At 33.2% G+C, this 14,805-nt stretch overlaps 1 protein-coding gene across 4 annotated transcripts in view; it reads left to right on the top strand.

The window, feature by feature from the left end:
• The window catches only part of LOC118186720 (SLIT-ROBO Rho GTPase-activating protein 1-like), a 480,238-nt gene that overhangs the window by 331,821 nt on the left and 133,612 nt on the right, over positions 1–14,805 (top strand). Inside the window, exon 1 of one of the 4 annotated variants that reach the window (XM_035356853.2) lies at positions 7,077–8,636. The exons of the other annotated variants lie outside the window; for them this stretch is intronic. Within the exon in view, the coding sequence (XP_035212744.1) occupies positions 8,582–8,636 (55 nt within the window). The 5' untranslated portion in view covers positions 7,077–8,581. Of the gene's footprint in view, positions 1–7,076; positions 8,637–14,805 lie in introns of those variants that run through there. 4 annotated transcript variants of the gene reach the window in all.

Here is a 14,805-nt window from a genome sequence, read left to right as displayed (position 1 = left end):
CGTTTTAAAACTATTTTGCGATATTGCTGTTGCACTGGATCTTATGGTTTAAGTGCGAGGAACATGATATTTAATAAAGAAAGGTAACACACAAAATGTTAAAAAACGCCCCTTTGGACGTAATTTAAAATCTAAAACATTTCAGATTTTTTTTTTTTTTTTTTTTTTTTTTTTACAATTATTATATATCTAAAAATAAAATCATGGGTTTGAAGGCAAAGATGTATTTTTAAATTAAATCCAAACGAAATTAACGAATATAGTTATTCTTATAAATGTCATCTACTGTCCTTAAGGTATATTCCTTAAAATTTTGCTAATGTCGCGGTACAACTCTTGTATAGTTTTTCTGTGATTTTACTTTTTGTCAAATGCGACTAATATTTTGACACCATTATCTTATAATAATAAATAAGAATTTGTATTATGGACGGTAAATTTTCCTTTTTATAAGCAAAAAGAGAATTTCTGCCAGATGAAAATTAATTTTAACATTAAATTATTTTTGCTTATTAACTACATTTGCAATATATTTATTTCACGTGGGTCTGACGTTGGATCTTGACACCGAAGTAGTAAGTAGTTTGCACGCGTGGGATGTTCAAGCCAAACATTGATGACTTTACGTTTTCTATGCCTTTAGATAGTAAGTAACTTCGATTTTCTTGCGTGAAGTTTTTGTATATACTGTAGTTTAGGCTGAAAGCAGTTTATTGCTAAAAATGTATAACAAAAAGCAATTTCTGTACTCAGTATGGTTTTCTTCAGTTTAAGCGCTATGGAAACTACAGGTTGCCGAATAAAGTCCTCAAAACTCGAAAAGCTTCCTGAAATTTCTGTACATCTTTTGTAACATTAAAAGGTATTTCTCCCGCCTACTTAGCATGCCTCCGTGGTGTAGTGGTCAGCACGTTCGACGCATATTCGAGAGGTCCGTGGTTCGTGTCCCCGCGAGGGCAGTGCTTATTTTTCAATCTCTCTTGCTTCAAACATAACTAATGTCTCTACAGTGGCGCTGGAACTAAAAAAGGTGGTGGATGACGATTCAACACCACAAGGATTTGGCGACCCTTTAAAAGCGGGGGTATATAACGTATTTCTCCCTCCTTCTTAGCATGCCTTCGTGGTGTAGTGCTCGACTCGTATTCGAGAGGTCCGTGGTTCAAGTCCCGGCGAGGACATTGGCATTACTCATGTCTTCTGCTCCAAAAATCCCTAATGTCTCTACAATATGCAGTAACACAATCTATTCTGATAATAATCTCTCTAATAATAAGCTGATAATTTCTTTAATTAATTAAGCAGTAATCTGATATTTTCTTTTCGATTAAATCTTATATTTATTTTTCTCAATACAGAATGGCTAACTTGGGCATCAGGTGCTTTAAAATGAGAGTGATACGCATATCAATAATAACTTACTAGAGTTTACCAACAGTTCGTAGCTATTTTGCCTCTTTGAATTCGGTCAGTTTTTGTATTCAGGATAAAAATGCGTCGAGTTGTTTATTTTATTTTATTGTTGGTCCATTCATCAAAATTTCTGCGTTAAGTTAGTGCTATGTACGTATGCTTGAAATTCTCGGAACACCTTTATTCGGATTCAAAATTTCGCATTTGCAAGTAATAAAAGTACTGTTATAATAAATTGATGGCACTCTGATCAAATGTTTTATGTTCCGTATCCTTCTTATTCAGTTCAATTGTCATTAAAGTATCAGAGGTGGTTGCCCTCCCTGTAAAATCGAGAGACTCCCGACTTTTCTTCTTGTCGCTCCATAAATCTCTAAATTTCCTGGTTTTTAACTTGTCTGAATTTAGATAATCTATTGCAACACTAAATTTAAAATAAACGTTGATTACTAAGTATCAGCAGGAAAAGAAATGCTATGAAAAAGCTGTTGATGATGAATCCTTAATAATATTGAAAATTCTGCAGATACTGTTTTCTCCTAGTGGTTCTCTAAATAATTTTCTGATTATTTTTTATTCGGGTTTGACTGTTTTTGATATTTTCTGATTATTTTTTATTCGGGTTTGACTGTTTTTGATATATTGGAGATTTGCAGGAGTATATAAGGCATTTTATGAAGATTTAATCCTAGTATTTACGTTACACATAAAAAAAGCAGACTTTCGGTTGCATTACCTAGAGGGAATTTACTGGAGCGCAAAATTCTCTTTTTTAGTCCAAAGGGATTTGAGTCCCGAAGGACTATTAGTTTCGTTTTGGCATTTTGCGTCGGATTCCTATAAATGTCGGTTCACTTTTCAGACTGTTGCCACAAAATGTTAGAGTCTTGCATTATATTTGAAAAAATTAAATAATGAAAAATCTGCATAAATATATGTATATTTCTCGCATTGTGATAAAATAACGCTACATAGAGCCATCGAATTTTGAATGACGTAATCCTCCAACGAATATTGGCATGTGGAAGACAAAATTTGAAATTTGGAATTTGTTTTATTATCGATTTCCTATTTTGTAAAACTTTAACGAATTTTTGATTAACAAACTCAAGGGTTTCAAAGCGAGCAATGGCAACGGTTGTGCAGAAAAAAACATTTCTTATCTGCAGCGCGTGAGTCTCTGTATGGGAAATTCTAAAGATATGCTCATTTTAAAACTATTTTGAGATATTGCTGTTGAACTGGATCTTATGGTTTAAGTGCGAAGAATATGATATTTAATAAAGAAAGGTAACACGCAAAATGTTAAAAAACGCCCCTTTGGACATAATTTAAAATCTGAAACATTTCAGATTTTTTTTTTTTTTTTTTTTATTAAATCCTAAAAGCTGGGTAGAGTCTTATAGTGGAGTATTTAGATAAACTAAGGTGCCGGATATGAGGAAGTAGTTTTATTACCATACTGCTTAGAATAATTATGCTAGTTAAATACTTAATGAGTGTGTGTGAATATGACAAAGCCTCAAGGGCTATCTGCCTAAGGGGAGGGATGCCTTCGTGGAGGACTTTCTAAGGAAAACTGCTTCGTATACATGTTACACATGGGGAAAACCACGAAAACGCCCATGCAGCCAGCCCGTTTGCGGCATTCGAATCTCGAACCGAACTACCAGTGTTCAGCGACTTTACCGCTCGGCCGGTGGTACTAAATGAGCCGGTGGTACAAATAATACTAAATGAGACACACGGATAATTATATCTATAAACTTTTGTCTCTGTTCTATTTTGGAACACTCCGTAAGCTGTTCTTTTTTTACTTAGCGGAACTTCTAAAAGTTTTCTAACTTTGGCAACATAGTATTTATTCTTTTGCTTATAGGAAACAGCATTGCTGAACATTGCTTTTGATTTGCATCTTTTTGTGGGATTTTTATTGATTTTTATTTAAAAGTGGACAGCAAGCTCTTTTCCCCACCGCTGAAATTTTCTCAATATTAGCTTAAGAAGAATTAGAAAACTCCTCTCCTGTAAGATAAAATTAAGAATTTTACGTATTTATTGCTGCGAAACCAAAACGTAATGGATGGTGAAAGGCAACCAGAAGTAGTAGAAAACTGATGTGTAACGCTGCATCATTATAACACAAAGGAAGAGCAGAAACAAATCCGCGTTCTAGTGAAAGTAAATCCCAGTTGAAAAGTACAGCATGCACATATATATAATATAATTTTGAATATGCATTTATATTTAACAGGTAACGCAAAAGGAAAAGAAACAGAAAATTATGCATTTTCAAACAGTAAACTTAGTAGGGAGGAGGGTAGCAAAGTGAAAAAGTATAATGAATAAGAGACTTTCAAAGTCCTCATGTACCTTACTAGACTGGCAATTGTAACCGTCTCGAAATTGCAGAAGTTTTTTTTTTTTTTTTTTTTAATTTTATTTTACGTCTCTGCTTATGTCATATGGAATAGAAACAGTTTCTGTAAGAAAGTCTGCACAACTTTGTCAGAATCAGTTATTTAATACCATCAGTTATATAAATTTCATAAAATTGTTTTTAGAAGCATTTCCTTTGAACTGTTATTCTCCTGCTTCTTATTCATTATTGCGGTATTCTCCCTTCTTTCCTAGGTACAGTAAGGAGAGACCTAAAGAAAAGGGGCTTTTTGAGATGTGTTATATATACTAGGTCAGAGTAGATGCTATGAATCATCAATGTAGAAGTGGCGTGTGAAAACGGGAGGTCCAAAAGTACCAGTTTCCTCTAAATAAATCACCGACCTCTGCTCTTTAGCTGCTATTTATCGCCCACTTCTTGTAACATCTCCATTAATTAATGAAACTTGAAATTTAAACCCTGATGGGGTGAAAATCTTCTGTAACTTTGACCTTATTCACTTTGTTTACAGTTACCCAATCTGCTCAGAGGGATTTCGTCAGGCTGTCTCTTCCCTGCTTTTCCAGGAGAACCACTTTTTTCTCCCTCGCTTCGTTTCGGAGTTAACTTCCGTCCTTTCTATCCTTGTGTGATTGTTTGATAGAGAGCTTACCCCATATTTGGCGCATTATAGCTCGTAGGCGAGCATAAAAAGTTTAGAATGTTTATTTTGTGGTAATTTATCAATGAATTAATTTCCTCCGTGTGTCAGTGTATTTTATTCCCCCTTTGTTTGAATTTACTGTGGCGATTAAACATAAAACATTTTTTTTCTTAATTATGATTTGATTAGTAAAAATTTTCAATCGACGTGTTTAAATCTAAACTATTTAATTTAAAATCTTTGCTAAATTTATAAATGTAATAAATAGTTTTAAGCTTTTAGGAACGTAATATTTGATATCTCGCCGAGTAAATTTTGAATTAAAAGTACTAATTTAAATTTACTGTATCGATAAACTTATCTTAATATTATGAAGAAATTTGAAATTTAAATTCCACGTGAATTTTGTGTAAATTTGAATATGGATGCATGTTTATATTAATTAATTAAAAATTAATTTAATTATAAAATGATTAGTTAACGCTTAGAAACCTTAATTACCAAAATTTTAAAGAAGGGGGAAGGAGAAAAAAAGGGGGAGAAAGAATTGCAGAAGAGGTGTACATTTCGTTTGAAAGAGAATTTTCTTCAAAATTATGTGTATACATTAATACTTAATTACGTTGAATATTTATGTTATTCACGCATTATTTAACGTATTATTCATGCATTATTAACTAACGTCGTATTCACATTGATATTGTAACCAAAGTATTGTTAAAATGTGTTCCAGAGTATTTAAAGGATTGTTAAACTGGAAATATTAATTGCAGTTTTAACTTGTTCTAATATTTCATTGATATAATTTATTGCTTTGAAAATTTTAATGTTATTGCGTTTATAAAAAAACATTATTCTGGGTAAATTAATAAATTATTGAAGTTGCTTAAGTTAATTCAAGATATGTAACAGGAAAATGCTAAAAAAGCGCTGTCACTTAAATAAAAATTAAAAGTGTACTTAGAATTAAATCCAGAACAATGTTTATTAAGTTATTGATGAAGACAATGAAAAGGTAAGTGTTCAATACCTTAGCGAGTTACTTCAGTTTAAACATTCTTCCATTTTTAATTTATTTTCTGAAATAAAAATTATTTAAGAATTAAAAATGTATTCTTCATTGCAATTTTTTTCCCTTAATTTAAGTAAAAAATCGAGAGAAATTTTTAAAATAAAATTTAAGTTAGCAATTTAAGTCAGCTGGTAATCATGTTAGACAAGAAGAGGAAGCATAAAAACCATATGCAGTCAGTCAGACTGCTTTGGGATGTGGGAAAGCATACGAGGGCTATCTATGTAAAAAAAGGAATACTTCCGGGGATTATATTCTAAGGGAAACTGGCTTTTGGAGCATCAAAAATCATTCACGCAACCGATTCGTTTACTTGGGTTCGAACCCTGGTCAAACTACCGATATTCAGCCGTCTTAGCCATTCGCCTAGTAGTGGAGCTCACCGTACTGAAACTATCAGTGTACAGGGTTGTAATCCGTTTGGTTACCTAGGGAAGAGTTCGTCAGTTTGAGTGTTATTATCACTTTGACTAATGAGTATTAATAATAGTTTGAAGATAGCCGTTTTATTCATGAAAAAGTAAAATATGTAATATAAAAGCTCTATCGATAAGTTTTATTAAGGAGTTTAAGTGACCTCTTTGTTAATTTTTTTCAGTCTTAATATTCAATGTTTAATTTTGTCTGTAGTTATTAACATCTAAATGCAAGTGTTACTGTTTCTAACTACTCCAAAACATTACCTTCGTTACTAGATACAAAATTTGTATCTTGGCTAAACAGTGAAATGTTGCCCCTGCAACTTGTATAACATCGTTCAGTTAGCTTCTTAATTAGCTGTTGTTAAGCGTAGTTATTGCTAAATGTAGCATCTGTAGAATGCAATTTATGGATAATATCAGCTTCTTTAATAATGTGATCGCCTGGAAATTCAATTGGAAAGTTTTCTTTTTATGTTTTGTCCGAATGATAGTTTTTTCTGCCCCTACTTATTTTGATTAAGAACTCTCGAGTACTGTCATATTGCGCTTTGCTTTGTACTCTGCAAAACCATGTTTATGTGGATGTTTAACTAATGGTGTGTCATTAATTTAGCTTGTCTTTTAGATAAAGAGAAAAAAATGTAATCTATGATATGATCGCAGAGATCGCTCTAAAAATTTCCTCCTCCTTAGTTCTCAGTTTTTTATTTGTTTAATTATTTTATAATTTATTCAGTTATTCAGTTTCATTTATCTTTTCCGGGGCGGGGACAAATTTTCTGGCCCGCATCTATATTCAGTGATTTAATTGTAATTCATTATAAAAGTATTATTTTGTAACTGCAAAAATCGAATTTCTCAAAAATATTCTGTTTTATGAGAAAACGTATATTGCTCATATCATTCAATTTTTCCCTCGGTTCATTCATAAAAGTTGTACGCGAAATCAGAAGTTGGCGTGCAGACTGATAACAAAGTCTCGCCAAAGCTCAGTTGGCGTTCAGAACTCTACACCTTTTTTTGTTGTTGTTGTTCCTACAAACCCAATGCTCTTGAAAGCGTCAGTAGCGCTGAGTTTGAGAGAATCAGAAAAGGCTGTAGTTTCTAGCGGCAAGAACGGTGTGTCCCTTTCCATCCACTTACCATCGTGTTTTGTTTTATTTTATAAAATTATATGCTTTTCTTTTTGCAACAACGTATAGTTCTTGTTTGACGTGGTATGCTTGTATTTTGTGTATTATAAAAGCATAATTTTAATAGTGTGAAATTTCTCAGCTTGGTTTTATGTTCAATTTGAACATCATAACAACAAAAAAGAAGTGATAGTTTAGTCTACTGTGGAATATTATTTATTATTTCGCATGCTGAACTTCCTGTGGGTGGTTCGTTGCTACACTCAACTGTGTTACTTTTTGCACTTTAGGGGTGATATATTTATTACGTGAAATTTTGTTGTTGTGTGAAATACTCTAAAAAAAGCATCAACGTCGGGAGTAACGCTTGGTATATATGTTTTCAAACTGAAGTTCCTATTTTAAAAGTGTGACGTTTGATTTTTATGTGTTACTGTGATTCGTCGAAACTGTTGTAAACTTTTAAGATCGTGGTTTAAAATTAGAAAATATTTTGAAAGAAATCATTTTTAGACTACTTTGTTGGAGAATGAACGTACCATATAGTTGAAAATATATGTCTTAAAATCGTATTGTGAAATTAAACGTCTAATCTAAGAGTTATATAAGTAACTTATTTTTTACACGTAATATTAACGAAAGTACTTTCCATAAGAATATCTAGCACAGGATTTTGCTAACAAACTCTAGATTTCTTAGTCTAGATAGGTTAGTTATTTAAAAATTGTGTCTGAAAGTTGAATGTTTTGAATTCTTGGATTATTTTGTCTAGAAAAATGGTAGTCTATTTAAAAAGGAAAACAGTATTTTTAACTGTAAAAATTATGAGAAGTTAAGAAAACTCTTTGAAATGTTAAATTAATAGTAGAATTTTTTGCATGTAGAGCGTTACTGTTTAAGCACAAAAATATTAGCGATCACTTTTGCTTAAGAGTTCCTGGTTAATTATTATGAAAGTTTACTAATGAGCGTAACTTTAACATCAATAGTGTTGTGAACAAAACTTTTAGAAGAATTGTGACTGAAAGCTGGTGATTATTTTGAATGAATCATTCTTGGATTACATGGCCGAGAAACGAAAGTTTAATTCAAACAAGACATTTTCATTTTATCCACTTAAAATCATAAGTGTTGTATAAAATTAAGTATCTGATTTAAATGTTAAATTTTCTGTAAAATTTTTCAAATCAGCGTCAGCTTTTTTGGCTGTGAATACGAATTACTTATTTGCATGGGAGTTTCTGGTTTTGTTATCACGAAAGTTTAATAACAAGTTTGAGAAGCACCGATGTAGAACTATCTTAATTCATCGTGCGTACGACTGAATGTGTGTGTGCCACCCAAGGTTGCTGCAGTAATTGACAATGCCCTCGGCCCCGTTCATTGTCCTGTCCGCATGTGTGTAAAATGTAGATTAAGATAGTGCATAAAAGGAAGTACAAAAATAATATTGCCCAAAACTGAGTCACCTTGAACTGGCCCAAGACATGCAGTGAGATGAAGACTACTGGTATGGTTTGTTGGAACGCACCTTTGGAAGTGGACTGGATTGGTAAGTTTTGATTTGTATTTAAATGCTCGTTGTTGTAGTAAACTTATTTCATTTCCTGCATAAGAGATATGAAAAAGAACAAATTGCATATGCCTAGAAATTGTTCCTAGGATTTCTCAACCTTTTCTGTGCTTTTTGTGATTTTTTTGGCCATGTTTTACCGATTTGGGTGATAGCCCAAATATAAAAATTAAGTAAAAGTCAACTTTGGATTAATAATGTTAATTTGATTTTTTCAAAAATAAAAAATCGTCTTTCTGAGCTCGAAAGAAATATCTTCGGCTCTTGAATAAAAAACGCGTTGAAAAGCAGAAAAGTAGAAATTTGCTTTAACATTGGTCGTTTATGACGAAAAATAAAATCGCGGGACCGCTAATGATGGTCCATTTTAAATCAGTATTGTCAAAAGGTGTTCGTGTTAAAAGGTGATTCAGCTTCAAGGGCGCCTGTGTAGGAACAGAAATTTGAGTTCAATGTAATTATTCTGATGTATGTCACTTATATACCCTTCCATTTGTTCCTTACAAGTTTGCTAATATTCCCAGAATAGTTCTTTTATGAGCATTTTATTATTTAAAAAAAAATAAGGTATGTATTAAAACCGAGTTTTTTTTGGGGGGGGAGGGGACTCGTAGCTAGAACCGTGAATGGACTTCTTAGGCATGGGTAAATCTTAAGACGATATGCGTACATTAGCCGCTGTGGCAAAATCGCTGAACTCTGGGTAGTTCTGCGTGGATTACGAGACAGTTTTCTTTAAATTGGCTTCCACGAAAGCATCCTTTCCTTTACAAAGATTGCCCTCGCGTGTTCTGCCGTAATCCAAATAACGCAATCAAGTGCCAAATCGTCTTTCAAGGATCTGAATTTTGGTCTTCTGTGAAAATAAGCGATCTCGGAAAGGCTATGCTAAGAGCTGATATTTGCTTACGTTTTAAGAAATATTAATTTACTGACTTTCAAAAGTGGCTGCCAGGATAGAATTCACTGTGTTTTTTCCGTTTTAGCCTGTAAAAAAATTATAGAGAAAATCTCTGCTGCTGAAATAGAAAGATTATTTCTTTTAGTCGGCGTAATAATATGCATAGCGTTATGTTTTCCCATCTATCCGATTGCATAGGTTCCCATTTGGTTTATTTAAATTTCTCTTTGCTTTAAAAATTCGATTTCATCCTTACTTAAAATCGGAGACTGCTGATAATGAAGGATTGAGTATTTGAATATAAAAATTCAGGATTGTAAACAATCGCATGATATCTAAAGTGATCAAAAGAGTTTTGAACAGGTGCCGAAATTCGTTAAATTACGTTAGAAATATTAAACAACCTTCATTTGCAAAATATATTTCAATATGTAGTGGCGTAGCTAGGGTGGGGCAAGGGGGGACATGTCCCAGGGCGCAGCATCCAAGGGGCGCCAAATTGATGCTACAAAATTTTTTAATGAAATGTTTTCCGTTCTTGGCATACAGAAAGGGGCGCAAATTCTTCAGTTGTTCCCTAGCTACGGCCCTGTCTATAGTATATCTGTGGATGCTAGATCGAAGTACTGTGATATGTAGTTTGATCGTCAAAAAGAAAATGTGAATTTAAGGCTAATTTTTTCAAAGATCGAATTTTTGAGGGGGAAGGAATCGTCTCAGAATACTGTATTTGTCATCGGTAATATATACATGTAAAAAATTTTAAGGAAATCGGCATCGTGGAACAGAAACAAAGCTTAATTTAAGATTTGACACAAAGAAACCGAAGTTAAATAAAACCATGTAAAAAGATGGCTATTGAAATCGAGGTTTTCCGTAAACATTTTTAAAAAAATGACTAATTTTTTATAAAACTTGTTGTGTGTGAGAGAAGGGGTAGAATAAATTTACAATAATATAAGTAAATGTAACTTTGAAGCTGAAGCCCCCGTATTAAAATTTGTTTGTAGCCCAAAACAGCAACTATCAGTAAAAGTATTGTGCATTTGGAAAATAATTTATTTTCAGAGCACATGCATATTTTTAAGGCTTCTGCATAGCAAAAACAGTATATCGTTTTAGCCCAAAAGGGGCCTTAGACCCAAAGGGCTATTGTTTCAAAACTGCATTTTGCGTCGTTTCACTCTCTGCAATAGTTCACTTTTCAAACTGTTGCCACAAAATATTATCTCCATGTATTATATTTAAAGAAACTAAATAATGAAGAATCTGCGTGAATTCATGAATGTTTCTCACACTGTGAAAAAACAACAGTACCTAGAGCCATCAAATTTTTAATAACGTAATCCACCAATCGAATTATGGGCACTTGGAAACCCGAATTTCGAATTTGTTTTATTACCTATTTCAAATTTTGTAAAATTTTAAAGAATTTTTGATTAACAAACTCAACGATTTCAAAGTGAGCACATTTCGAAAAAAAAAAACAATTTTTGTTTCCAGGCGCGAGACTGTGTGTTGGAAATTCTAAATATATGCTGTTTTTAAATATTTTGTGATATTGCTGTTAAACTGCATTTTATGTGGCTTAAATGCGAAGAACATGATATTTAATAAAGATAACACACAAAACGTTACGTAATTTAAAATCGAAAGGCCTTCAGATTTTTTTTATTTTAAGCGGACTTTGTGAGGATTGGAGCCAGAGCCAATGCAACCGGCGCGTCTGCACCGGGCAGCAAAATTTTTAGAATTTTGTGGAAACAGCGCCGGCCTGGGATTTTGTTTTCACTATAGACAGAATATTTTGACCTTCATGTCACTTAACAGAATATCTTTTTTAACACCGTATAACATTCCGAAGTTCAAACTTCGGATAGAATTATTATCTATGGTTTGAAAAAGGAAGTAATAATTCGTGCATTTTGCCCTTTTTAATTAATGATGGAAAGGAAACTACTTATCAATATTTTTAGTCATGCTTAGGGATTCACAGTATAGTTTTACGGACAGCAAAGAATTCTAGTCAACGTGGATAAAAGGGCCGAAGTATTTTGATACGTAAAGTTTTATTTGTATCGAGCTGCTGTTAATTTTACTCAACTGAGGAATAATATAAATGGAAGTAAAGGAAGTATTGTAATCGCCAAAATTTTCGGCTATCGTATTTCAACGGAAATATCCATTTTGACTGTTCCCAAATCTATTTGACGGTCTTTTTTTGCATGACGTCTGTACTTACGGCCAGAATAAAGGATACTTTTTTTTCCTGAATTGATTATAAAAGGGATTTCACTCCTCTTATCCGGCTTAAAAGTCCTTACCCGGCTTTATTTTCACAATCATTGGGCTCGGTTATAACAAACAAGTTAAGTTACAATAATTCGGGGGGGGGGAAATAAGTTTAAATGAAATGTGCATAGTTTGAATATAATAACAAAAAATGCGTATAATTGAATAGGCCGTATGAGGAAGTCATGGGATGGCCACATCAGATATTTTCTTTTTACACATAAGGAAAGTTCATATAACATCAGTTTAAGAAAATTATTACATTTAGAATTTATTTTTTTATGTTTAAATAATGACTGGAAGTCCTATTTCTATAATTGAACCAAATGTTCTGGGAGTCGAAAATGGTTTGGTTGGTTTATTTAGCTACGACAAAGCTCGTGAGGGCAGTCGAAAATGGCTTTACCGCACTGTTTAGGTTCTGAAAGTTTCACGAAGATAAACCTTTTAATCCATATGGCGGACGATAAATAATGCAAAGAATAAAGATTGCAATATATATATATATATACTCATACGGTTTACCTCAGGAAGAGAAAATAATATTGCGTGCTGCATTGAACTTTACTTATTTATGTTTCCACATTAAAAGCAGCTTTTTTTTATTTATTATTATTATTTTTTTTTTTAATAATTTTGTATATTTGAGCACTGTAAAAGAAACTGCTGCGCGTTTTCTGTATTCAGTCACGAATTTCCTCAGCATTGAATAAGTTTTCCTTACTTCCTCATGTGGATGAACAGAAAAGCATTTCTTTTCCTGGTGTAAATGAGTTATTTTATCATTGTCATTTTTTTAACTTTTGTTCCGAGAGTTGGTCTTTAAACAGCAACAAATAGCTTTAGAAATGCAAAATGTTTCACTAAAATGTGAAAGGAAATGCTAAAAGTTCGAATTTAATAACCCTCACAAAAATAACGACGCGCCAGGTTTTTGCGTGCTGATGTAAGAATTCACGAGATGGAGTTTTTTTTCTTTGTCAGACTTTTTTTTACCTTAAATTTAGGTTTGTATGCATTTTTAATTTATACCCGATGTTCATTCTGCCGAAAGAAGTTTTTGTCAAGTAGTTTGCCAAAAATAATAAAATAAAAGTATCGCGCCGTAATTGTTAATTATAAAACATGCTTAGTCGTTGGGGAAACCTTGCATATTTCGATTTAAAATTGCACTAAAATTCTTAAAACTGTAAAAGTGCTGGATATTTTAGTATTAAATTTAAAAGTACAACATCTTTTTTAGACAAAAAAATTTTAAAACTGCTCGGCATAAAATGCATTAAATTTTAGTATATGTAATTGTACTTAAGAAGTAATTCATACTGTGTGTATTACCGATTTTCTGAATTTTAAATCTTTTTGGAACTTAAAAAATGAGTCTACCCCAAAAATACGCGTCTTACTGCGCAGAGTTTTCGATCTACTATGTACTGTTTTATTAAGATATCTAAAGAATCTTTCTAGACAGTATAATAGTCAAATAGTAATAACATACACATAATAAAACTAACAAAAATTCTCCAGTAATTTAATACGAGCTTCTTTCTTAGAACAAGAACATCAAAGTTTGAAGTACCGCGACTGAGCAAAGACAGACAGAGAAGAAAGGGATGCTTTATTAATTTATACGTCATTCTATTTGTTACACCGCAAGAGGAGGTTTTTTTTTGGGGGGGGGGGGTAAGATGCTGCCGCTGGGAACTTGCTAATGAGCCCGCTAAAGATGATGATGAAATTATCGTCTTCTACCTTATTTGGATCAAGAAGAGAAACCGGGAAAAAATGAGCAAGCGTTTCAAAACTGTGCTAGCTTCGTGAGGTGCAAGATAAGCATTCTAATAGCACTTACGCTTAGGTACTGGCGTATCTTAGAAATCGAGTTTTTTAATAGCAATTTTTTACTTTAAAGGAATGTATTTTATATTGGCATTAATGTTTATAGCCTTATCGTTCCATTGCTCACATAACATTGCATTATATTTCGTTACACCATGTTCCTACAGCGTTAAAAATCCACGCCACGGGGAAATTGCCAATTCTGATTGATGATTAATTTCGAAAGCCAATGGTATTTGAGAAAGCATAAATAAGGCTCGGTAGCGCAGTGGCTGGCGCATCGTGCAGCAGCACCACAGGTCCGGGGCTCGATTCCCGGGTTGGGCAAGGTCGACTCAGCCTTTCATCCCTTGGTTTCCATCACTTGGGTCGATAAAATGAGTACGAAGTTCGCTTGGGAACTAAACACTGGGGGTCCTGCGACAAGCTGACCACTTGTTCAGGGCATATGTTTACGCACCCCGGGACCCACGGTCAAGAAAGCAGATTTCGGGTCTAAAGACAATTACTAACACAAGTCACATGGAGAAGATCAAAATTATGTGTAATCTTAAGTGGTCGTCTTAGAAATTGTTCATTATATGTACCGTTTAATAATGCATCCATTTTCTGTAATTGATAATTTTTATAAACATATAGCTCAGCAGTGGAGTTGATAAAACCGATGAACACTAGTAGTTGGTATAAAGTTCGATTTGTGGTGAATTGGCTAAGCTTCTGGGCGTTTTCCGCGGTTTTCTACACATGATGGAAATACAGACTAGAGGCGTTTGAATGACCTACACAAATTCTTTCTGAAGCAGATTGTTATACTTTGTCATAAGAACCTAACCTAAACCAAGTATAAGACCTCTACCATATTAATAAAAATATTTCTAATCCAATAAGTTCTTGCTAATTGAGTGATATCCGAATTTAAGGGGATATGGATTATTTTACGCGAAGCAGCAACTTTATATTGGTTTAGATTTTACAGAAACTAACTGTGATGAAGTAACTTGCGCTCCATTTTTTCACGGACAGGGAAGGGAAGCTTTAAATAAAATAACATGAAGTGAGGTCGTCCCTTTTGTTCAGGATCAGACCCCCCAAACTTGTGAAAAAGAGAGACCAAGTCTA

Source organism: Stegodyphus dumicola, chromosome 8, assembly GCF_044657685.1.
Source record: "Stegodyphus dumicola isolate Sdum_Otavi_A_Nest chromosome 8, ASM4465768v1".
Classification (NCBI taxonomy): Eukaryota; Metazoa; Arthropoda; class Arachnida; order Araneae; family Eresidae; genus Stegodyphus; species Stegodyphus dumicola.
The sequence above is the reverse complement of the archived record's forward strand: the minus strand, read 5'-3'. Positions and strand labels throughout refer to the sequence as shown.